Here is a 24,152-nt window from a genome sequence, read left to right as displayed (position 1 = left end):
TCCAGAAACAGGACCCACGCGCCACGTCACTGTAGGTCTGTAAAAACCAGAGGCTAAGGGTGAGGGTGGGGGAATCGCAAACAAATATTAAAAATTCAAGGCACCTAAGGAGATGGGGAGTTCACAAAGAACTCGTAAAAATATTTTCAGAGCAGGAGGAGCCTTTTTGGGGTTTGGTTTGCTTGATTTTTGTTCATGGCTTGTTTTGAAAGTCTAGACTATTTGCTTAAAAAAAAAGAAAAGGGCAGATACAGGAAAAAACAAGTCCTGTAACACACATTCACCATCACACACCGCGTCACACGTATCGGTGCTGGCTGCACACGGCACTGCGACCCCCACTTACCTAATGCAGTTCTGAAAAGCCGTCCAATCTTCCTGAAAAAGGGAGTCGGCAGGGAAGTCATCCAGCTGGCACTTCTTGCGAATCGAGTGGAGAGTGCTGTTGAAATCAGACACATACCTACGGGGACACGCAAGTGACAGGGCTGTGGTCACAAACGCCTCGGACCTCAGGACTCCTGGAATCATCAGATGGGACTAACTGCTCATGACCTTTAGAGGCTCCCTCCGAGATTGAGCCGACATAGCACCCTCTGACCACTACAGGGTCAGCTCTGTGGGGCTAGACTGGCCTTTTCACCGGGCGCAGCAGCTCGGAGACGCTCAGGATGAGGGGACAACTGGTGACGGACGATGCTGGGCTATCACTAGCAGGTGCATTTCTTAGAAAAGGGGCTAAAAGATCTGTTGAAAACGTCCCGTCCCACTGTAACACCTGGCGCCAGGATGCTAGAAGGCAGGTCACTGATTCCACGGGACTTCGCAGCATTCTAACGCCCTGAATTTAGGTTAAACAGCCAGCTCCACGGCAGGCAGGAGCCCCATTTCAGTGGCATGGGAGCGTGAAACGGGCTCAGAGCGGGAACCCTCCCCACTCGGACGCCATCATCTGCTGCTGCTGCTGCACACGCACGCTGCCCTTCCTGGCGCCGACCGGCTTCTAGAACGCGCATTTCACGTTTAGTGCAGCTGATAGAAGAGACGCTGTGGGGCCACGGGCCCTGTCCCGCTGTAGCTCAGTGTCGTGTCCCTGGAAATTAGTACAGGGCTGGCACAAAGAACACACTGCAGACAGGCCCTGAATGAACGAAGCCTTGACTGCAGTCTCGGGCAGATTCCTAGGTGTCTTTGAGCCTGAGCTTCCTCATTTTTAAATGGACTTGATGACTCCCAGAGACATCGTCAGGACCTCTACGACCTGCCTTACGATTGGCTCTCACGATCTCATTTGTCAGGATCGGAAATCTTCACAGAATGGCCTCTGACCCTCAGCCTTCCCAAACCCTGGGTCTCACATTACAGCACCGCTGTTTCCCGTGAGGCTGCCCAAACCCTTTATCACAAAGTGCCCGAAGGAAAACCAACACCAACTTAGAGACTGTGTATTCTAAACAAGGTGAAGTTAAAAGCTCACAGGAAAGTGGCAGCGATAAAGAAAAACATCGCACGAAACAGTCACTTGTCCGTACTTCTATAGTTCTGAAATACACCTGCAGGGAAAGTAAACTACTGAAACCTGATCACTAACAATTAAATTACTTGAATGTGACAAAATATACAATCAGGTGTTCTACTGAAAATTTAAAAAAATGGACTTTATGATGTCCTCTGTATTGCCTCACAGTTGTCATGACGACAAAACAAGTGAAATAACATACACAAAAGTTCTCTGAGAAGCATAAAACGAAAGCTGACATGGGGGGTGCTGTGTATGGTTCTTACAACATGAGCAAGTGAACAACCTGGCCTTAGGACGGGGCTCTGAGGGGGACAAAGGTGGGCGGTCACAGTGTCCGGGAGCCCAGGGCTCCCTGAAAGCCTGCGACACTTGTGGGCATCACAGGAAGTCTCATCTGTCTCCGTCCCCAGACCGTAAGCCCCAAGTGACAAAAGTGGCATGTGACAAGCCCGGGCACGGCCCTGAAGAGACAGTTTGTGTGGTTTCTTCCATTAAAGACCCAAGAGGAAGAACCGCTTGAGACCAGCCCCGAACCAGAAGCCACTGCTGCTCCCTCGACACAGTCTCAAGCTTTTACACCGAAAGCCAGGAAACCAAGACCCGCTTTGCACCCAGACGGAGACAGCTTTCTGGAGTCATTAGTCCTTCGGGGAGGGGGACAAAGTGACAGGGAATGCTGACGAACACAAGTGTGCTTTAGCTGTAGGAGGTGACCAACTATGTCACCACCCTGCAACTCTGACAAATACGTGTCAGGACCACCCCTGACGCCGTGCGTGCTCTGTGGACGCTGGTACGCCGAGTGGCGGGTGGTGAGTGGGCCGCACGGCAGCACGTTTGTCCCCAGCCTCCCCACGACCTCCCCATCGGGCGGGACACGTGTCCTTGGCAGGACTCAGCTCCTGCGCTGTGAGCTGACTGCCCATCGCAGTGACCGAGGCCCTGGGTCCAAGGACAAGTCGGAGCTCACAGGGCAGCTCAGGACCGATGGAATGACAAGCACTGCCGACATCTCCGCAGCAAACATGCAGCGCAGTAAGAGGAATTTCTCCAGACTCAGGCAACGTTGTCCCAGAACAAGCTGCCCGGGAAAAAGGTCTTGAAGAGCCTCCGAATCTGTCTGTCTCTCAGGTGGAGCCGGGAGCACCTCACCTGCCGAGGGCGAGGGCCCTTCCACCTCAGTCCCACAGGTCAGAGAGCCAGCCCTGGGCTGCGTTCTCCTGCTTTTTCTCACTAAACTTAATTTCCTCCCTCCCTCCCTCCCTCCCTCCCTCCCTCCCTCCCTCCCTCCCTCCCTCCCTCCCTCCCTCCCTCCCTCCCTTCGCTTCCCTTCTTCCTTTCACATCCACACAATCCACCCACTTAGATACAGCTCAATGCTCTTCAGTGTTCACAGTTGTACAACCATCACCACAATCGACTTGAGAATATTTTCAGCACCCCTAAAAGACCCTCTAACTTTTCGCAGTCACCCCCTCATCTTCCAAATGCTCCCCTCAGCCCAGCCCCAGGCAACCACTAACCTACTTTCTGTGTCCACAGGTTTGCCTGTTCTGGGCATTTCACACACATGGAATCACGTAACATGTGGTCTTCTGTGACTGGCTTCTTTCACTTGCGCTGATGTTTGTACATGTTTTTATTTTATTTTTCTAATTACACACGAACTATGTGAATGTATGCGCCTTCTTAACAAGTCAGAAACAAGCAAAGCTAAATCCTCCTAGTCCTTCCCCATCTCCCTGAAGACAACCAGTGTTTAGAGTTTGTTGCCTGAACTTCCACGTCAGGGCTCAGCAAACTCTTCCCGTGAGGTGCAGGTAGTTTAGGCTGTGAGAGCCCCAGGTCTCTGTCCTCACCACTCAACTCTACCCTCACGGGGCGAAGGAGTCACAGGCCAGAGGCAGTCAAGGAAGGAGCATGGGTGTGTTCCAATAAAACTTTATGTACAAAAACAGGTGGCGAGCCCGATTTGGCACATGAGCTAAAGTTTGCCAACCGCTATTTTATAAGAACATATAATGCATTTTAAAGTATTAAAAAAAAAAGAAAAGATCCAGAACAGGCGGTGGCACTCACGGTTTTCCGTAAATGAAGCTGTGCTGGAACACGGCCACTCCCGCTCAGTGACGTGTCCTCTCCGTCTGCTTCCGCACCACCAAGCCCAGTGCCCCAAATGTCTTTACTGACCAAACACTTACTATCTGGCCCTTTCAGAAAGTCTTCTGAACCCTGCTACAGAAAAGATACCTGATCTTTTGTAAGTTCTTCTTACATACTCTAGGAGACTTGACCTACTCTTCTGCCACTTGTTTACAGATCTCAGCAATGCTTCTGAGATCTACCCACACTGGTCCATGGAGACGGAATTCATCAATAAATACTGCAAACGCGGCAGTGCCCATCTGCCCACAGCCCACGTTCCCACCACACGCAGTGCCGTGACCCACACCTTCGGCGTGCCCCCTTGGGCTCACGTGAGTGCTCTTGGGCTCCCAGCGGGCTCAGGGGACCCACACATTGCTATTGGGACAGACGCTGCCCTCCCACGTGTCCGGCCCTGGCTCCTTCCTCCAGCCTTACTTGGTGAAGAGGGATTTCAGGGCCGCCAGCAGGCCACAGGTCGCCAGGCCGTTGGTGAAGGTGACGCATCTGTCAACAGCTGCAGACGCCAGGCTGAAGAGCTTGTGCACCGAGTGGCCCAGCTCTTGCACACAGTCCATCACTTCCCCATGCTCCTGGTCAGCGGGCACAGACACAGAGGGACACATGAGATGGGGAAGCCTCCAGACCCCTGGGAACACCACTTGACACGGACATCAGAAAGGCCGTCCCCATCTAGCACCTGGCCAGTGAGATCCCAGAAATGACCCCTTGGCAGGAAAGCAGGATCAAATCCTGACATTCACACCTGTATGGCTCAGCTTTCCTCTTTCTGTGATTAAGATGGCCCCCCTCCCTGTAGCTCAAGCTAGGGTTCAAGTTCCCCACGTCAGGCATTCCCAACGACGACGGCGGAAAGGAAATGCTTCCTTCAGGGGCGAGAGTGTCACTGAAGTGGGGCAGACCTGTGGGTACGTCCCTAGAAACCGGAAAAATGGCAGCAGGTGGCAGACTTTAATGACCGTAGGATCTGTTCTGAAATGCCAGCCTTAGTATCTGCACTGCACGTGGCCTCTCGTGCCCTTGGGCGCCCCCTCGGTGACCACAATGCCGGCTGTGGTGCCCACCAGCTCACCTCCCTCCAACTATAGACTGTGTAGCAAGACATCCTGAAATCAGGGATAACCAACTGGCCCCTCTCGTTTGGCATGACCATTACTGGGAACCTGAAGCAGAAAGTGGGAGGGCACCTGTGCGGGCACCTCACATCTGCTGGCGAGCGCCCATGAGGCCGCGACGGCGTCCTGTGTGCCTGCGCCCACCGTCTGCACACCTGACGCCACCTCACATGGGCTCCGGGCCATGCCACCGCCCGCCCTCTCCTGGCAGACAGACCGAGCCCTGGGCGAGCGGGCAGGCAGACGACGTACCAGCGGCACCGCACTGATCTCGATGAGCAGGTTCTGCGTCTCCAGGTCGCCGTACCTGAGCCGGTAGGGCGTGTACGGCCCGTACACAGCGTCCACCAGCTCTGTGACTTTCACCAGGTTGGGCTCGTCTGTAGGGAATCGGGAAGGAGAGGCCATGATGAGCAGACTCAGAAAGCCGGTGCTGGAAGCCGACAGGGCCAGGTCCCGGGACTCCTGGTCTCTCAGGGGTGATGCCTCCCGCTGACCGGCTCCCGCTGACCGGCTTCCACTGATCCCGGAAGCTGCGACGTCACTTCAGTCAATACCTGGCATGTCTGGGCTCCGTGTCCTGTTTGTCTAAGGACCCAGAAAGACACCAGCCCCGTGGTCCCACAGCCCATCATAGCTAAGGATCCCTTCAAGCGAGAATGCTCGTCGGTCAAGTTCAAGTACTGCCCTGGAGAAAAGACCGCAGGAGCCTTTCCATCTCAGAAAGCCTTTGCAGGACTGGGCAGAAACGGCACCCACACACTGGGCATTCCCCCAATTCCTACACTCGACTACATAACAATTCAAAACATGTGGCCATCAGAACTTCAAATGGGCATATTCTAGGACACAGCCATTCAACCTGTAAGCTGAACGTTTATCCAGCAGCTTTCGCACCATTGATCACCTTCGCCCAAATGAATGTTACGTCCCTGATCATAATCGGTGATTTCCTAATTCCCTCTTTCCTTCTACATCTATCTGCTGGCATTCTTTCGTAAAGCAGGGATTTTCCTTTCCTTCCTTCCTTTCTTCTTTCCTTCCTTCCTTCCTTCCCTCCCTACCTCCCTCCTTCCTTCCTTTGCTTTCCTGCTTTTTGACACAAACTGTTCCCAGAACAGATAAAAAAAATTACAGTAACCCATAGTTATAAAGCAGTCATCAAAAAGTTAATGACATAAGAAAAATCTCCTTACATTATTTTGAGCAAAAAATATATATGATTGTATACAACCAATATTTAAAACGATGTACAAATGCACGTGTGTGCACATAAAGTATATGCATATTTATGGAACGTGTATTTATGTTTAATTACTGGGAGGAAACAGGACAGAATATTGAAGCGGCTCTCTCTAAGAGATGAGCATATGGACCATTTTCATCCTTTTTTTATTTTTGTGTATGTTTCCAAAGTACTTTTAAATGTAAAAGAATGCTGTTGAAAACTCAGCAGGAATCACTAAAAGTCGTAGCCGCTGCGTGCGCGTAACAAAGCACGTCTGTGTCTGACTCCTCAGAGCAGCCCGTCCGTGGGCATGGGAGGACGGCCTCCTGCTCCCGGCCACCTTCACCCACTCGTCCCAGCGGGACCCAAGGCCCCAACACCCTCTGGCCACATGGAGAGGCACCCCGGCCCCTGGGAAGCTGCCCACAGCACCGTGCCTCCCCCACGACCAAGGCCTGCCCAGCAATGTGCCAAAAAACACCTGTGAATCACCAGGAACCCGAACAACAAACACACTCCCTGGAATGTCCAAGGCAATTATACGCAAGTGTCATTAAACAGGGTGACTATTAAAGAAGCTGACTGGTGACACACAGCCACCCGGCAGGACAAGGCCTTCCTGAAGCAACTTCCTGGTCTGACAGCAGCACACGTCACCTGGCCTGCGTTTCTTAAAAGTTTATGATGCTTTTCACGTGGAAGGAGGAGAGCTGGGGAGACACACCCCCTCTCTGCCCAAACAGGATGGGGTGCCCCCGCTCCCTGCAGCCACCTCTAGTCCCTAGTCCCAACACAGCACTCCTGCCCTCAGGACTCGCTGCCACATCAAAAAGCTCCTCTAACCCGTTTGTTTTCTTCAACTTACTGTTTAGGTTGAATTATCTGAGGTTTCATGACGACCTGAAAGGAAGAGGACCCTACCCTCCCAAGGGGGCCTCTGCCAGATGGCTGCCACTGATGCCACCAGCCTCTGTCACCTTCTCAGTCCCTGAGAAGGGTCCGCACTGTCCCCTTGTGTGTAAAGCACCGAACAGAACTGGTGCTGGGTAATTGACTAAGCAGCAGCTATCGTCGTAAAGGCAACGTTTTCAGGGAAAAGGTTTCCCTGTCTGTTGAGAAGGCAAACAATGACCCCTTCCGTTTCTGTCAAATCAGTAACCAGGCCCCAGAAGCCTCAACAAGAGTCAGTAGGGACGAGCCAGAGCCCGGGAGATGCTCACGTGACTGGGCCAGCAGTGCCACCTCCAGCCCCTTGGCAAACTGGACGGTGGCAGCGTAGAGCTCCAGCAGCTTGCACAGCTCCTGCTCGGGCCCCGCCCGCTCCACAGCGGAGCGCAGGCACAGGGGCACCGAGGGCGCCAGGTCCCCCAGCGTCTGAATCAGCAACACCGTCACCACCTCATGGGGGTTCTTGAAAACCTGCGGTGAGAGAGGCGTGTCTGTGAGCACAGGCGAGCGAATGCTGCCAGGGGCCCGTCCACAGCGGCAGCCCCACGCTTCCCGCACGCGGACGAGAACAGGCTCGCAAAGCCACGGGCCCCGGCAGGACCTGCGACGTGCCCAGGACAACGGGCTACTTGGCGCCCACCCCGGCCCCGAGTCCCTGACTATTCTCACATCTTGAAAACAAAGGATTTAGACGGTTGCCACACTGGCGAGAGCGAGTCTGGGAAGATGACAGGCACAAACGGATGCGGAGAAGAGCAGCCGCTGCCCGGAGCCCAGGACCCTCGAGGACACCGGCACACCAGCCCCAGCCCCTGCTCTGCACACAGAGCCTCGGGGAGGACGGACGGAGGACCCCAGGAGCAGTGTCCCAGAGCCTCTCACGTACAGGCTCACTTATCACTAAGGCTTTCCCCATTTACAGACCATGGGTGTCACGGACAGAACTCGAATACTGCACACAGTGAATTCAGAGCAGGACTTGCAGACACCCCCCCACCAGATGATTTAATGCTTGTATCATAACATAACTACGCACAAACATGAAACAAGATAAAAACTGTTCTTATGTATCTCTAAGGCCAAAAAAGGCATAAGTTTAAACACTATAAAATCAGGAAATTCAAAATTTTATTAGAAAATACCTTGAGCTAAATGAAAATGAAAACACCACAGAGCAAAACGTAGGGGCTGCAATAAAAGCAATGCTAGGAGAGAAACTTATAGCTATAGACACGAACATTAAATAAAAGACTAGCTCAAATCAATAACCTAACTGTACACATTCAAGAACCAGAAAAAGAAGAAACTACACCCAACAATAGCAGCAGAACAAAAATAATAAAGATTAGAGTGGAGACAAATCAAACAGGGAACAGAAAAATCAATTTTAAAAACTCAACAAAACTAGGCGTTGGTTCTTTGAAAAGATCAACAAAATGGACAAACCTTTATCTAGATTGACTAAGAAAAAAAGAGAGAAGAGTCAAATTATTAAAATCAGATATGAAAGTGGGGACATTACTACCAATTTTATAGAAATGAAAAACATTATAAGAGAATATTATGAACAATTGTATGCCAACAAATCAAATAACTTAGATAAAATGGACAAATTACTAGAAACACAATTTATCAAAATTGACTCAAGAAGAAATAGAAAATCTGAACAGACCTATAACTAGTAAAGAAATTGAATCAGTAACCAAAAACCTCCCAACAAAACAAATCCCAGAACCAGATGGCCTCACTGGTTAATTTCTACCAAACATTTAAAGAAGAATTAACACCAATCCTTCCCAAACTCTTCCAAAGAACTGAAGAGGAAGGGACATACTATGTCATCTGAACTGTGACCGCCCCCCCACAAAAATAAATTCATATGAAGTCCAACCCCCACCCCAATACCTCAAAACGTGACTGTACTTGAGGCAACTAAGGTACAATGGGCCCTAATCCAAAGTGACTGGTGTCCTGATAAGAAGAGATTAGGACACAGACATGCACACGCGGAAAGACCACCTGAGGACACGAGGAAAGGACGGCCACCCACAAGCCACGGCGAGAGGCTTCAGAAGAAACCAACCCTGCTGCCATCTTCATTGTGAACTTCTAGCCTCCAGAACTGTGAGCAAATGACTTTCTGTTGTTTAAAGCCCTCCATCTGTGGTACTTTGTTATATTAGCCGGAGCAGACGAAGACAGAACACTTCCTAACCCATTCTGTGTAGCCAGCATTACTCAATACCAAAGCCAGACAGACACTAAAAGAAAAGAAAATCATGTACCAATATCACGTATGAATATGCATATAAAACCCCCCAAAAAATACCAGGAAACCAAATTCAGCACCACATGAAAAGGATTACACACCATGACCAAGTGAGGCTGAGCTCCAGAATGCAAGGATGGTTCAACACACAAAAATTAATCAATGTAATATAGCACACTCACAGGATAAAGGGGGGGAGGGGAAATGATCATTTTAGTTAATACCAAAAAAGCATTTGAAAAAATTCAGTACCAGTTCACGATTTAAAAACAAAACAAAACACCTCAATAAACTAGTAAAAGAAAGAAACTTCCTCAACATGATAAAGGCCATATATGAAAACCCCACAACTATCATCATACTCAATAGCGAAAGACTGCAAGCTTTTCCCCTAGGATCAGAAACAAGACCAGGATGCCTGTTTTTGCCATTTTTATTCAACATATTGCTCTAGCCAGGGCAATTGGGAAAAAGGGAAAAGAAGAAAAGAAAAGGAAAAAAAAGGCAACCAAATTGGAAAGAAAGAAGTTATCTCAGTTCACAAATGACAATCTTATATGTAGAAAACCCTAAAGAATTCACAAAAACACTGTTAAAAAGAATTAACAGATTCAACAAAGCTGCAAGATATAAAATCAACACACAAAACTCAGTTGTGTCTCTGTATGCTAACAATGAACCATCTGAAAAGGAAATTGAGAAAGCAATTCAATTTACAACAGCATCAAAAAGCATAAAATACTTAGATATAAATGTAACCAAGGAGCTGAAAGCCTGGTACACTGAAAACAATAAAACACTGCTAAAAGGAATTAAGGAAGAAACAAATAAAATGGAAAACATCCCATGTTCGTGAATTGGAAGACGTAATACTGTTACGATGATAATACTACCCAAAGCTTCCAGATTCAAAGCAATCGCTATCAAAATCTCACTGACGTTTTCTGGAGAAATGGAAAAACCCATCCTAAAGTTCCTATGGAATTTCAGGGGATGATGCAAGATAGTCAAAACAATCTTGAGAAGGAAGAACAACACTGGCCGTCTCACACTTCCCGATTTCAAAACTTACTGCAGAGCTCCAATAATCAAAACAGTGGGGGACAGACACACAGACCAAAAGAATAGAACGCAGAGCACAGATAAACTTTCCACACACGGTCAAACGATTCTCAATAAGGATGCCAAGACCAGCCAATGGAGAAAGGACAAGCTTATCAACAAATGGTGCTCAGAAAACTGGATACTCATGCAAATGAAAGAAGCTGGACCTTTCCCTTACACTGTGTAAAAAAATTAACTGAAAATTAATCAGATACAAACATCAAGAGCTAAACTATAGAAGAAACACAGGGGAAAATTCTCATGACTTTGGATTTGGCAATGGTTTAAGTATGACACTAAAAGCATAGACAACAAAAGAAAAAAAATCGATAAATTGGACAACGTCAACATTTTTAAAACTTCTGCATCAAAAACACTGAGTATGGATGGACAGGGTCATTGAAAACTCAGGGTCCCATAAAAACGGTGAAACTTCTACAGAACGTTGTTTTTCATTTTTCTTTTCCTTTATTTTTAAAAGTCTGAATGAGGTTGATTCGAGGAGAAAAAAACCGGGGCGGGGAAGAGTAATTTAACCACCTTGCATGCCATGACTCCGTACAAAGAATTCTCTCCAACTACAGTCAAGTTCATTCCGGCAAATGAATGACAAACATTTGAAGAATGATTCTAAACTAATTTTGAAAAAAATATAAGCTGCACCATAAACAGGCCCAGTCAGCCATCACCTAGAAGGAAGGTAGCCTGTTGCCTTGTAAAGGACCCAGGGCACCTCCTGGCATGCAGGCAGGGGGACAAGTCACACCCGTTCTGGCTGGAAATCTCAGAGACTTGGGGACAGTAGGGGAAGCGCTGGAACGCCCCCGTCTCACCTGCGCCCTAAGTGCGAGTGGCCTTTAAAATCATGACACTTTTCCTCTAAGCCTTGAGGTACTGTGAGAACAGAAGGCACTCACTACCTTCAGACCAGGTCAATTTTATCCCAAGTTAAGATAAAAACAATTTGTTCACTCGAACACCACCTGACTCAGGGCCTCCTGCTTTGCGATCAGAAGATAACGGCCTCCAGGAATTGCAAGGGCTCCTTGCTGAACAACAAGCAACACTGTCACATTAGATTCCACTTAAGATACAGATGAGAATGACGATAAGACTTGGAACTGAGACCCAGAGGTTTTACGGCCTTGGGTAACTGATCCTTTAACCCCCGTGGCGAGGGCAGCAAACGGGGAGGGTCCTGAAGCAGAGCTCTGCCCTTGACAGACAGCTCCCAGAGCTGCCCCCGTTCCCTCGTCACCACAGGCTTTGCTCTCCCCAGAAGCCAAGCCAGCTGTTACCTGCGCAGCCCATTGGATCTGCGTGTGCCACGCTCCCAGCAAGGCATCGTACAGTCCGCTGAGCTGTCGGTCCAGGGGCAGGTCACTCTGGCACAGCTCCTGCCAGGCTGCTAAGAGCTGCACCTGCAAAGGCAGAACAAGGGGCCGTAAGGGCCACGCCAAGACCTGCTGCCCTGCCCTGCTACCAGGGCACCCGCGTGCGGCTCCTCTCCTGCCCAGTCACGGCCCACTCATGACCATGCACTTCAAAAAGAGGCAGAAAAAACCCAAACCGCTTACACTTACCTGCTCCGATCACCAGTCAAAGCTTGAATCTGTCGCCCTCTAAGTGACCCTTTCTCCTTCCATCTCGCCCCACAAGAGGCCAATCAATGTACTTCCGCTCGGCAGGCTCCCCCCTCCGAGCAGAACTTAGGGGTCTGCGTGAGTGTGCCTTTTAGCTTCACGTGCTGCCACTACTGCTTTAACCACACGTGAGCACTGGGCTGGAAGGAAGCCGTCAAGGTTTCCAGAAGCTACTTCGACAGCCCGAGAGAATGGACTCAATTTGATGGCTACTGACAGCTCATGAAGCTTAAGGCACGGATCTCCCTTACAATACAAACATGGGAAAAATCAGCACAACTTTCAGTTTGTAAATGAAATCCAGCCATGAATATAATAAAAGAGACTAAAACTGAGGACTCTTTTTCCAGCCGGCGATGAAGTGAATCCACAGGCTGGAACAACAGCACCCCCTACTGGTACTTAAGAGGAAACAGGCAGCGCCAGGAGGCGGCCTTCGCCAGCGCCTAAGAAACCAGGGGCGCCAAGCCGGCCTTCTAAGCGCTCCCCAGACGGACGCACCCGCAGCCTCTCACCTTGTGACACTTGTAGTAGTACGCAAGAAGTTGGGGCATCCGGTCGATTTCCGTGAAAACCTTCACGAACACTCTGGACTGATCTACAGGAGAACAATAAAACATGCATGTGCTATTACCAGGTTTTCTGCTGTGGCCGAGACAGAATTCACAGGAAACATGCGGACACACGCAAGCTAGTCCCTACCTCGACAGTGGATCACCGCATGCGTGAAGGTCATAAATATGAAAACTAAGTAAGGCTGAGGGCAGAACGTGTGTCTGCACTCGACAGAGCAAGCCTCGGCTGGTTTTCACCAGCACAGCCATCAGCGTCACCAGACAGCTAGGATTCTACATCGGCAAGGTGATGCTTACACGGGGACAGAACATGAATTAGGCTCGGGGCTGGGGCTCATCTTCCCTGGAGAGAGTGTGTCTGTGGGGCGTAAGTGGAAAGGAGATGCGGGCTCTACCCGAGGCTTCCATACGCAGAATCGGTAAGAGCAAGTCGCTGTGGGTGAGCCCGCTGTCCGCTCCTACTCAGGACGTCTTCCAAAGCTTCTCCGTGTTATGACTTCATTTTAACCTTGGGGCCACCCGTGAGTTAAGCAGATGGAGACACTGCCAGCAGAGTAAATAAGCTGATCGAGATCGCACAGCTCAAAGGGCCAAGCCCGTCTCTTGGTCAGGGTCCCGATATCCTCTAACTCCTACGACTTGTCCAAAATGACAACTGACAGACACAAGATCTTAAATCTCAGATCTGGCAAAGAATTCCAGAGCTGGGCTGGTCCAAAGCAGAGAAGAAGCGAGAGCTCCAGAAGGAAAGATTCTGGGGAAAAGGGGGAACACAGGAGAATGTCTTAGTCCCGTAACATGGCAGCTAGAAAACATCAAGAACTGCGGACGGTAAGAACAGGCGGGGGGGTCAAAAGGCAATCAGACATTGCAGGATGAACCGCAGCTGTACGGGAAAGGAATGAAAATCACAGCACCTGACCTCACTCTGTAAAAATGAGCTATGTCTAAAGCTGTGATCACATAAATGCTATTTGTTAATTCAATTTAAAATACGGGTAGAAAAGGAGCATGGAAGGGGAGAGGACAGGCATGAAAGTGAAATCCCTGGCTACAATAGGAAGCCAACAGACATCCTCTAAAACTGATACACGAAGTGATAAATTTGTTATGCAGAAATGCAAAGGGAAATCCCAGAGCTAAGAGCTCTGAGAAAGCAGCGGTCAGGAACAGCACGCTCTCTTTCCCTGTAAGACCTTAGTGCTATTTAACTTTTTCAATAGTGTAGCTGACGGGGAAAAATGTAACTGAATTCGAGAAAAAGAAAAACGAAACCAACCCACTCATTGGTGGGTGTGGACCTCCAATTGGCAGCAGAGTTAAACGTGTCGACGCAGCCCTCGTCCCAGCAGAGCCTTGGGGACGGTCCCCTTTGGGTCTTGAACAAGACAAAGGAGGTAACGTTCCCTGACTGCCCGCCCGTGCCCTCTGGACCAGGAGCTGGCGCCTGCTGTCCTCAACCCTCCTGAGAATCAGACGGTCGCACTTCATGCTCACTTCACTAGGGGGAAACTGAGGTCTCGTCAGAGCAGCGGTCAAAGGCGTAAAGCTAGGTCTGTCCACGTGCCAGGTCAACACGGCTTCCGCTCAGCCGCACGCCTCAGACTTACTAACACACTGTTTACAGCGACAGACTCACTCCCTGAACAGAAGCGCCTTCGCCTGTTCAGGCAAACGACGCGGACCCAACCTCCCAAGCTCATCGCTCACAACTTCCCCACGTTCACGCCACTAAAACGGGCTTGATTGCTATCCTCCCACTCCTCTCCCATCCACGTCCGTTGTTCCCTCGCCCCCGTGCTTTCCCTCACCCACGGAAATCCTGCACCAGCGGGAAACGCTCACGCTGCAACTGGGGCAAACAAACCCAAACCCGTGCATACTCAATGCTACGCTTTCCCTGAAAGACACACAGAGGCAAAGGGGGAAAAGCTGGAAGAAACTAAGTCATCTCCGGGTGGTGCACTCACTGCTACATCACTTTCTCGTTTACATTGTTCAAATTTCCAATAACCTGGGTTGGTAGTACTTTGCTCATCAGAAACCATTTTTAAACGTGTTAAAAGTCATCTCCCAAGGTCCTGCAAATCGCAGCTCTTTCCTAAGCACGTCCCGCTTTTTCTCCGGCCGGGCCGTGTCTGCCTCGCACTGCGCCCGCCCGCGCAGGAACGGCTCGTGCAGGTCTCCGCCCGCCTCCCCCGCAGCCAAGGGCAGCGAGCGGCCTTAGCTTGCTTGTCTTTCTACGCCCTGCTGTCCTCACAGCATTAATATTTTGAAATATTTACCAGCTAGTTATGCCTTTGAAAATTCCTACTCGATCATACCAGATGGGAACTATAAAAACGCAAACAAACTCAGCTCCCACAAGCTCACGGACCTGGTGGCTCAAGGAGTAAGTAAATAATCTGGTAAATCTCAACATTCCACACATAGCACTGGACTCTAAGAGCCAGGTCTGATATCAAGTAATTTCTGACATGCTTCCCTAAGGGCAGAGGAAATGAGTAAACAAAGCACTTCTTCCAGGACAACTGCAGAAACACCCCGAGCCCAGCGCCGCCGCCCTCTCTCTCGTCTGCCCCCTTCTGGTCAAAGCGAAGATGCCACAGTCATAGAATTAAATTAAAAAGGAGGAAAAAAAAACAAAACTGAGCCAGCAGGTGCCCAACCTTTTATATCTGCTTTGTTCCCCTTTATCTCTGGAAAGTCCAATAAACTGCTGAGAAGGAAAATCTGCAATAGCAACCACTGCGGAGATAATCCAGCTCAACTTCGGAGCCCTGCCAGGAAATCTCACTTTAATGGGCAGGAATCCATGAGTCAGAAAATGACTATTTGCCTTTAAAATGCTTATTATTTTCACAAGCTCACTTAAATACGTGCATCTTGCTGCTACATGCAAAATTATGCCACAAAAAGTCGCTTCCTCTTATCAGCTGAATTCACTGGTTTTATACAACGAAGCAGACAATGTGCACTTGGGGCCGTCACTCTGGGAGAGAGAAGGGTGACGCGTTGGGAATGTACTAACTTATCAGAGTTTTCCCTTTAAAACTGTCAGATAAAGGAGCACCTGTGGAGAAGCGGGGGCAGTGGGTCCAGACTATGCCGTCCTGCGTAAACAGCTGGGAAGGTAAGAGAACGTTTTACTGCTGCTTCCTCCAGGCTAACCCCTCACTTTGGGGAAGAAAGGGCAAGGGAGAGGTCAGTCAATGTGCTGGTTGGAACAGCTCTGGAAAATAAGAGACGATCACAACGTTCCCGGTGAGAGGCCCAACTCCTCAAGTGGCACACTTAAGCCCTATGCATTTCTCCACATGCACGTTACCCCCAAGCAGAGAGAATCAGAAACCACTACTGCCCTCTGGGTACTGGTATGAACGCTGAAGTGTTAGGAGTGAAGTGTCCCCATGTCTACAATTTACTTTGAATGACATCAAAAGACTAAGACGAAGGGTGGAGAGGTGGTGGTGGGGGGGCAGATACATGACAAAGCAAATGTGACAAACGCTAATGCTAGAATCGAGATGGTGTGTTCACTGTACAGTTATTTCGACTTTTCTGTCCTGTGACAATCTCCATATAAAATGTTGACAAAAAGCAACCACCTGAAGTGAGAGGCAACTGCCGAGCTACATGATCTAATCAACGCTGAGCCACTAAGGACGGAAGACTGAGGAGGCCATGTGTTTGGAAAGCGGGACTCGCAGAGGGGCCCGAGGGCCAACACGCACCGCCAGACTGCGAGGTGAAGGCGGCCACGATCTGCGGGCTGGCCAGGGCCTCCAGCCGGTTCTTCAGGGCCTCCAGGTGCATGCACTTCTCTGCGTAGTCGGGCGTGTCCACAAGCATCGCCAGGCTGTTCTGCATGCCCGTCAGCTTGGCAGAGATCACAGTGACGTCCTGGGGACAGAGCGCACAGACACACTGGCTTTGCCACGGCCCGCTGGCTACTGCAGTGACCAGGGACAGAGAGCGGAAACGCAGAGAGGCAGACGGGGGCCACGCACACCTGTGCTCACTACCGTTAGGATGCAAATCTGTGCACACTCCACGGACAGGGTCCCATTTTCCTCACCGACGGGAAAGCTTTTGAAGAATTAGTCGGTGAGGGTGCAAATGAAACAATCTGTCTCGTACCATAAATGCATGTGCTGTCTTTCTGGAAGGCGATTTGACAACACGCATCAAGAAAGAGCCTTAAAAATGTTCATTGAGCTGCTACTTCCTCTTCTAGAAATTTTCTAAGGCCGTAATCAGAGGGACCCAAAGATGTCAACATATTATCATTACTTAGGGTGGTTTTAGTGTTTCAATAACAAAAACCTGGAAACCTAAATCTTCCATAGTAACAAACAAAATATAAATTATGGGTCACTCGTAATGGCATGTAGAATATTGTGCAGCCCCTGAAAAGGTTTTCGAGGAGTATTAATGACATAGCAAAATACAGCTTACTATTAAGTGAAATAAACAAGATGAGAAAGTATATGGACACTAAAATATATAAATGTATATTACCTGTAATATATGCATGCACACAAAACACATACATAAGTACAGATACATACAAACACATAGAAAAATACCTAATAGACGTAAAAAATCTATTACTATGGAACGAGGATCATTTTTTCTTCTGCATATTTTTCTGAAGTTTCCAAATCTCGTAAGACAGCTAAATTTTGTTTATAATTGGAAAAATAAATGCTATCTTTTTTAAAGAATTAAGAGTGTAAGAACTAACTGCTTTTCATTCCAGCGTTCACCGTGCTTAAGGTGGGCCAGACACTGCAAGGCACAGATGAGGGAGGTGACACTGCAGCCCAGAGGTCACCATGTGTGGGGACAGAAAGAGTACTACACAATTTAGGACACAGCTCAGTGTCATGTCACAGCTGCACAGATGAGGGAGCAATTAATTCTGCTTCCTCACAGATGCGAGGAGCCAGCAGGGAGAGCTACGCAAGCAGGTGACACGTCAGCTGGACCCTGTGGGGCGAGTGAAGACCTACTGTGCGGTGGAGGAGAGGAAGGGCAGTTCCGGCAGAGAATGGAGGCGTGACAGGGATGGGGTGTGACAGCCCGGAAAGCATGAGAGTGACCGGGGAAGTGGAAAAGGCGGGACACAAACAGCCTGTGTGCAAGACCGGCTACGCCTCGTGGGTGGGCTTAGAATGTATCGGGAAGAAAATGAAGGCTAAGATGGGAGGGTGAGGACAGGAAAATGACACGGGCCAATGTATGCTTTCGATTTCCCCTGGTCCCACGCAGAGGACAAACAGGTGTGCGAGGGACTTGGCCCCAAGAGGCTCACGGCGCTGTCCATGGTGCAAGAGGACTGGAGAGCATCCTAGGGTGGGGGCGGGAGCTGGACAGAAACGGGGGGACAGGGCAGCTACGGGCTGCTGAGGTTCTGGCCTGGATGGAAAATGGCGCCACTTCCCAAGACACGGAAGCCAAAGAAAGAACCGACGGGAGCAGGTCTGGGAAGAAGTAATGAACTCAGATTTGAAGTGCCGAGGGGCCGTGGGGCTGAACGCCAGGGGAGTGGGGAGGAGAAAAGCAAGGTCTGTAACTTGCAGCTAAAGAATATTAGTTGTTCACTAATGCTAAACTCAGAGGCGGCATTTAAACCCACTCTCTCATACACACGGGCCAGGAATTCAGTAAGATCCGCAACCTCCCTTTTCGCGGCCTGTTTTATCGGGGCTGCTCCTGAACTCACTCTCGGGGACTAAGAAGCTTCAGGCACGCAGAGGGTACGAAGTAAAGAGGATGCAAAGACTCGGGCGGCCTCAGCCCTCCCCGCCCATGTCTGAGGGTCTCCGGACGCAGCTCTTTCCTACCCGTCCTGGTCCCGAGTGGGCGGCTGTCTCACTAGTCTCCCTAGACCTCGAGTTCCCACCTGAACAGGGGTGGCACCGCCCCTCACAAGGACCCCACCTGAGTCTTGAAGGTCTCGTCGATGTCAGCGCTCAGCGTGCTCCACTTGTCCGCCTCCTGCAGAGACTCTGCGGCCAGCTGCATCCTGGACTTGACCTGGTCGATCTCCACCAACACCTGGAAGGGAAGACGGGTCAGAGAGCGGGAAGCGGCCTTGCCTTTCTCTACCTCCCCCCAGTGACCTGAGACCCCGTATCGCGGCACGCTCCTGTCTCAGGGGCTCCTGGGCTCCTCCCGCACCAGCCACGCGGCCCAGAGCCCACGAAGGAGCCGGCAGTGTGAGTCCGGGCAGCCTCCTTCTGAGAGCGAACGTCTTCCAAATCCAAGAGCCAGCACCGGACGGGAACTAAAATACCTTCATGGACTGAGATGTGTCCTCTTCAAATCTCCTAATGTCCTCCTTGACCAGAATCATTTGTTCTTTCAGGAAAGACGCCTCCTGTTTCAGCGCTTCCACCTCGCGCAGCACTTTGGGCATATTCTGCAGGGCCTGGTGACTCGTTTCTGCAGCCAGCACACAGGGACAGACAGGTGCACCAAGGTGACAATCAGACCGGTGACCAGGGAACAGTACGCGTGAATCAGGCGGCAGAAAGGAACTTTCTACCAACCGCCCCACCTTCCCTGGAAAATGGAGGGTGCGGCGGTGGAGGGGAGCTGGCCTCTGCCAGGACCACGTGCTCCCCAGACTGGTGGGTGAGGCCGTGTGACTGAACAGTGAACGAACCATCAGCGGACCCAACACCAACTGTTTCCCAGCACTGAGTTCAAGTTAAACTCCCTTTCGAGGACAGTGCACTAAAGGCGGACACGGGGTGAATGCCAGCGGCACACCCATCATCACACGGGCGGCCATCACGGGCGGCCACCTCTTACAGGTCAGAACACTGAGGCTCGTGCTGATTTCAGAGCTGAAACCGAGCCTTACACGTGCATGGGCTTCTGCTTTCCATGGTCTTTGCAAACGATAGTCCACAGACCCGCAACCACCATCGGTTGGAGCGCCGTTACAATGCAGGGCCCTAGGCCACCGTCCAGAGGTTCCGGGTAACGTCCTCTGTCTTGCAGGAGGTCTGAGTTACACTAGCTGCCTGCATTTGTGACAACTCGTCTCGCTCATCAGTTAAGATCCTCATTTCCCCGTGCATGGACTTGGTCTAATTAAAAGATGTAGTAAGTCTGGGAGGAGACCCGGTGAGGTCAAGGGCTCTGCCTCTTTAAATGTCCCAAGTGTAGAAAAAATGTGAACTTCTCTGCAGATCTGGAAGTGGGAGGGTTAACAGCACGGCCCCTTGACCCTTTAATGCGTCACTGGGAACCAAACAGAGCAGTCCAGGGTCTTCCCGCCACACCGGGGCACGGGATGGGCCCTCGCATCTGGCAGATGTACCCCACTCTGCCTTAAAATAACACTCTGTTTCCTGCCCCAACTCAGCTAAAGTTCTAAGACCAAGAAAACAGACGGACACACAAAGACGCCTTCAGTGCGGAGACTTCACTACTTTCAACTGTACTGTTCCGGCCTAGCCCAGTCTCCCACCTGCCAAATCTCTCGCTCTTCAGGCCTGGCTGACTCCCTGTGCACCTTTTCCCCGTTCCACAGCCCCCCAAAATGTAGTCATGCTTGTATCCATCTCTGAACGATCACTTCCAACGGGTGCCTCTGGGAGGGTAAGGATCAGATTTTACTGCAAAGGGGCACAGGGGCACTTTTTGGGTAATAGTAAGATTCTCTATCTTGTTGGAGGTTTGAGTTGTAATACAGTGTTTCCCTGAAAATAAACCTAGCCAGACCATCAGCTCTAATGCGTCTTTTGGAGCAAAAATTAATATAAGACCCGGTATTATATTATGTTATATTATATCATACCCAGTCTTATAGTAAAATGAGACCAGGTCTTATATTAATTTTTGCTCTAAAAGACGCATTAGAGCTGATGGTCCAGCTCGGTCTTATTTTCGGGGAAACACGGTAGCTGCTTGCATTTGTGGAAACATATCTATCTCATCAGATAAGATCCATGCATTTCACCGTGTTAATTTTATCTAATTTAAAGAAAAAAAAAAGAGCTGTAAACAGACACTGAATTCTACTTATACTATTTAGGGCTTGAACTGAAACATTTAGAGGTGAAGTGTACTGCTCTCTGCAACTTACTCTGAAATGTCCATGAAAAAGTGAGCTGGGCCAAGGGCTAGGCAAATGGACAGATGTGTGGCAGAGCAAGAACAGTCAAATGTTAACTAGAGTCTAGGCAGTGGGTAAATGGATGTTCTCCACAAATTCTCTTGCCGTTGCCGTATGTTCAGCACCTCCACCCACAGTTGCTTAGTTCCAGAATCTGCCCTCGTCCTGATTTTCTCCCCTCCTCAGCCCTCACTCCAACCCGTCAGCAACTTCTCCCCTTTCTTCCTCCTAAAAATATCTTAAATCTACCCATTTCTCACCATCTCCACTGCCATCACCCCAGCAGACACCACGCTCATCGCTCCTCTAACTACAGCAATAACGTCCAGAATCGGGGCACAAACCAAACCATGTCACCCCCACCCCCCCGCCTTCACACTCGTTTTCAGTAAAATCCAAACTCTTTAAAGTGACATTAAAATCCCTGAACGATCTGTCCCTTGCTGGCCTCTCCAACCTCTCCTGGGTCTTGTTCAGCAGTGTCTCTGGACCCTGGAAAACAGTTTGTGCCCAAGAAACACTTGCTGATGGGATGCACGAACCAACTGATCTCCCAGTCGGGGGCCTCGACATCTGCTGCTTGGACCCCTGCCGTCACCGCTCTCCCTGGCAGATGTGGGCTTATCTTCATAAACATAAAGCTTTAAACCTCTGACTGCTTCTCCCTGCCAGCGGGAGGAAACCCAAACCCTCAGGATGGCCAAAAAGGCCTTTCAGTCTGACCCCAACCCACTTCTGCCTTACCTCCAGCAGAAGCCCCGCCACGAACGCTGTGATTCTCCAGTAATAATACTAATGAGTCATATGCACTGACCTTACTGCCGAAGCTCTGTGGGAAGGTCTCACCTGTCATCGCCCTAGCTAGGCCTTTCCATAGCCTCTGCCTCTGCATGTTACCCCTCCCTTTACCACCACAGAGGGAGCAGAGTATCCTGGGTAAGAGCCTGGGCTCTACAACCAACTGCCTGGGTTCAAATCCAGCCTCCCCCATTCACCAGCAACATGACGCTGGCCAACTTCTCTCACCGTGGTTTCTACCACTACCGCGTGGGGATAATAACTGCACCTTCCTCCAAGGACGACTGTCAGGCTTCAATCAGATAATCGTGCCAGTAAGGGGCACGTGTGACATTCCAGCCAAGTCTTTTCTTCATGGAGCAGGACACCTCTTTCACTGCAGGACATGAAGCGTGGCTGGGTCCTTCCACGACATGTCACAAGCATGGCGACATTCCTCACCACTTCAACAACTAAAGAAATTCCCACCGATTTCCAAATATTCCTGGGACAGGGGCAGGCACTGCCACCCCGGGGTGGGTACCACTTAGTTAATACACACACAGCACTTAGCACAGCGCCTGACATACGAAGCGCTGAAGGATTTGCTAGCACATGGCTGATGTCCTCCTTGCTTGGCCCTGTGAAGTCCTGGTTCAAGGTCTAGCGCAGGCAGGGGGAGCCCTTGACGACTGTCGTCCCAGACAGGCGGTGCCTGCACCCTCGCCCGGCTCGCCCAGCTCCGCTTCGCCCCCCAGTAAAGCCACGCCTCCCGGTAAAGCCACGCCTCCCGGTAAAGCCACGCCTCCCGGTAAAGCCGCGCCTCCCGGTAAAGCCACGCCTCCCGGTAAAGCCACGCCCCCCAGTAAAGCCGCGCCTCCCCGTCACCGAACTGTGCACGCAGCTTCCCCACGAAGCAGCGAGCTCCAGAAAGGGGCACTTTTGCCCATTTCTCGACAGGTGCAGCGTCAAGGCTCCACACCTAGTAAAAGATGCAAAGCACCATAGAGACTCTGCAGTGAAATCAGCGACGCTCTCCCCGCCGTTTCCTACCAGGCCCGGTTCCCGGACCCGAAGCTTCGGGTGGGCGGCCTGCGGCCCCGTCTCGCCCGCGGAGCTGAGCGGGCGGCAGGCGCGCGGGACGCGCCGAGTGAAACAGGCGGAGCATAGGAACCGCGTCGCGGGGTTAGTGAGACGGCCGCTGCCGGGCATCCTGTTTCATAAGTGACTTCCCTTAAAAGCTGGTTGGTCTCCGTTCTGGCCCGCCCGCCTTCCCCGCGGCCGCGAACGCGCGGAAACAGCGCTCCGCACGGTCATTCCCGCACCCCTTCCACGTAACTGACGACTATTACTATTCTCGAAGTCCACTCTCGTCACTTAAGTTTTAAAAGGGAACTTGACGGCGCCGCCTGAGGTGGGAAACCAAGACGACCCACCGCCCCGCCCGCGCGCAGCGCCCGCCTCCCGCCGCGGGGAGCGCCCCGTCCGCCGCCCTCCGGGCCCGCAGCTCCGCCGGCGGCCGCTCACCCTCCACGGCGTGGTTCACCTCCTGGATGAACAGCTGCAGCTTCATCACCAGCGTGGCCGCGTGGCCGTCCGCCGGGCCCGCCGCCGCCTCCTTGGGGCCGGCCCTGAAGGCCGCGTTGACCCACTCCTTCACGTCGAAGTCTTCCGCCAGGAACTTGGAGAAGTCCATGGCCGCGCCGCTCGCCCGCGGCGTCCGGGCCTGACGAGCGGGGCTCCGGGCGGCCTGCGAGAGCCGCGAGGCCGGCCTGCGGGGCGGCGCGCCGGGAGCCACACACGGCACCACACGCAGCTCGCCCCTCGGAGGCCCGTCCACCCGCGGAGGCGCGCGGCCGGAAGTGGCCCTCGCCACGCGCCGTACTGCTTCCGGAAGTGGGTGGCCGTTACCATGGCGACGGCCGGCGCTCCGGGGGCGGGGCGCGTGGGGGAAACGCCCCGTCTCCTGCCGACTTCCGTGCTTGTGGAGCATCTCCGTGAGCTTCCTCCAAGCCCGTGCAGGTAAGTTATTCTCCCCAACGTAGGCTGGACCGTGGCGGGGAGGCCGACCGTGCAGTCGCGAAGTGAACCCAGGCAGCCTGCGCTGCACGATCCCTCGCGCCCCCCTACAGGGGCAGACGGACGGCCCGGGGCCTCGCCTCAAACTGGGACACCCGGGAAGCGGAGCCTCAGGGAGCGCCTCCGGTGTTTAAAACGCCGTGTTCCCGTTCTCACCGCGGCCACGCTGCGTGCACACGGCGATTCCTGAAGCTCGACTCATCTAAGAACCCAAATCACAGATTTCTAAAGCTGGGACCCTGCCTTGTAGACACACTGATCAAGCCCCACGGCGTGGTCGCGCCTCGGGCGCTTCTCATAGGCGCCCTCCTCCTCTTTTTTAAAAACAGCTTTATTGAGTAACAAATTTGCAGGACGTAAAATTCACCCATTGTAAGTATACAATTTTTCGTCAATTTGGAGCGTTGTGGGAAATCCACCAGAGCGTTTCTGTCCGCCAGAGAAGTTCCTGCCCATTTGCACCTAAATCTCTGCTCCCACCCCCAGCCCTAACCTCTCTGTATGTTTGCTTTTCTGGACATTTCAGACACGTGGAATCATGCACCGTGTCGCCTTTTGCATCTCCTTTCACTGAGCATGCTTTGCAGTCCAT

General features: G+C 51.4%; 1 protein-coding gene across 1 annotated transcript in view; it reads right to left on the bottom strand.

The window, feature by feature from the left end:
* The window catches only part of COG7 (component of oligomeric golgi complex 7), a 39,983-nt gene extending 16,638 nt beyond the window's left edge, over positions 1 to 23,345 (bottom strand). Inside the window, exons 1-10 of the mRNA XM_074322988.2 lie at positions 23,009 to 23,345; positions 18,872 to 19,020; positions 18,517 to 18,633; positions 16,305 to 16,473; positions 12,511 to 12,593; positions 11,651 to 11,773; positions 7,252 to 7,450; positions 5,056 to 5,183; positions 4,106 to 4,260; positions 347 to 463 (exon numbers count right to left, since the gene is read on the bottom strand). Of these exons, the coding sequence (XP_074179089.1) occupies positions 347 to 463; positions 4,106 to 4,260; positions 5,056 to 5,183; positions 7,252 to 7,450; positions 11,651 to 11,773; positions 12,511 to 12,593; positions 16,305 to 16,473; positions 18,517 to 18,633; positions 18,872 to 19,020; positions 23,009 to 23,177 (1,409 nt within the window). The 5' untranslated portion in view covers positions 23,178 to 23,345. The remainder of the gene's footprint in view (positions 1 to 346; positions 464 to 4,105; positions 4,261 to 5,055; positions 5,184 to 7,251; positions 7,451 to 11,650; positions 11,774 to 12,510; positions 12,594 to 16,304; positions 16,474 to 18,516; positions 18,634 to 18,871; positions 19,021 to 23,008) is intronic.
* Positions 23,346 to 24,152: the final 807 nt, after the last annotated feature.

Source organism: Rhinolophus sinicus, chromosome 10 (genome assembly GCF_057876585.1).
Source record: "Rhinolophus sinicus isolate RSI-liver-muscle chromosome 10, RSI-T2T, whole genome shotgun sequence".
Taxonomy (NCBI): Eukaryota; Metazoa; Chordata; class Mammalia; order Chiroptera; family Rhinolophidae; genus Rhinolophus; species Rhinolophus sinicus.
This window is presented reverse-complemented; position numbering and strand designations above follow the sequence as displayed.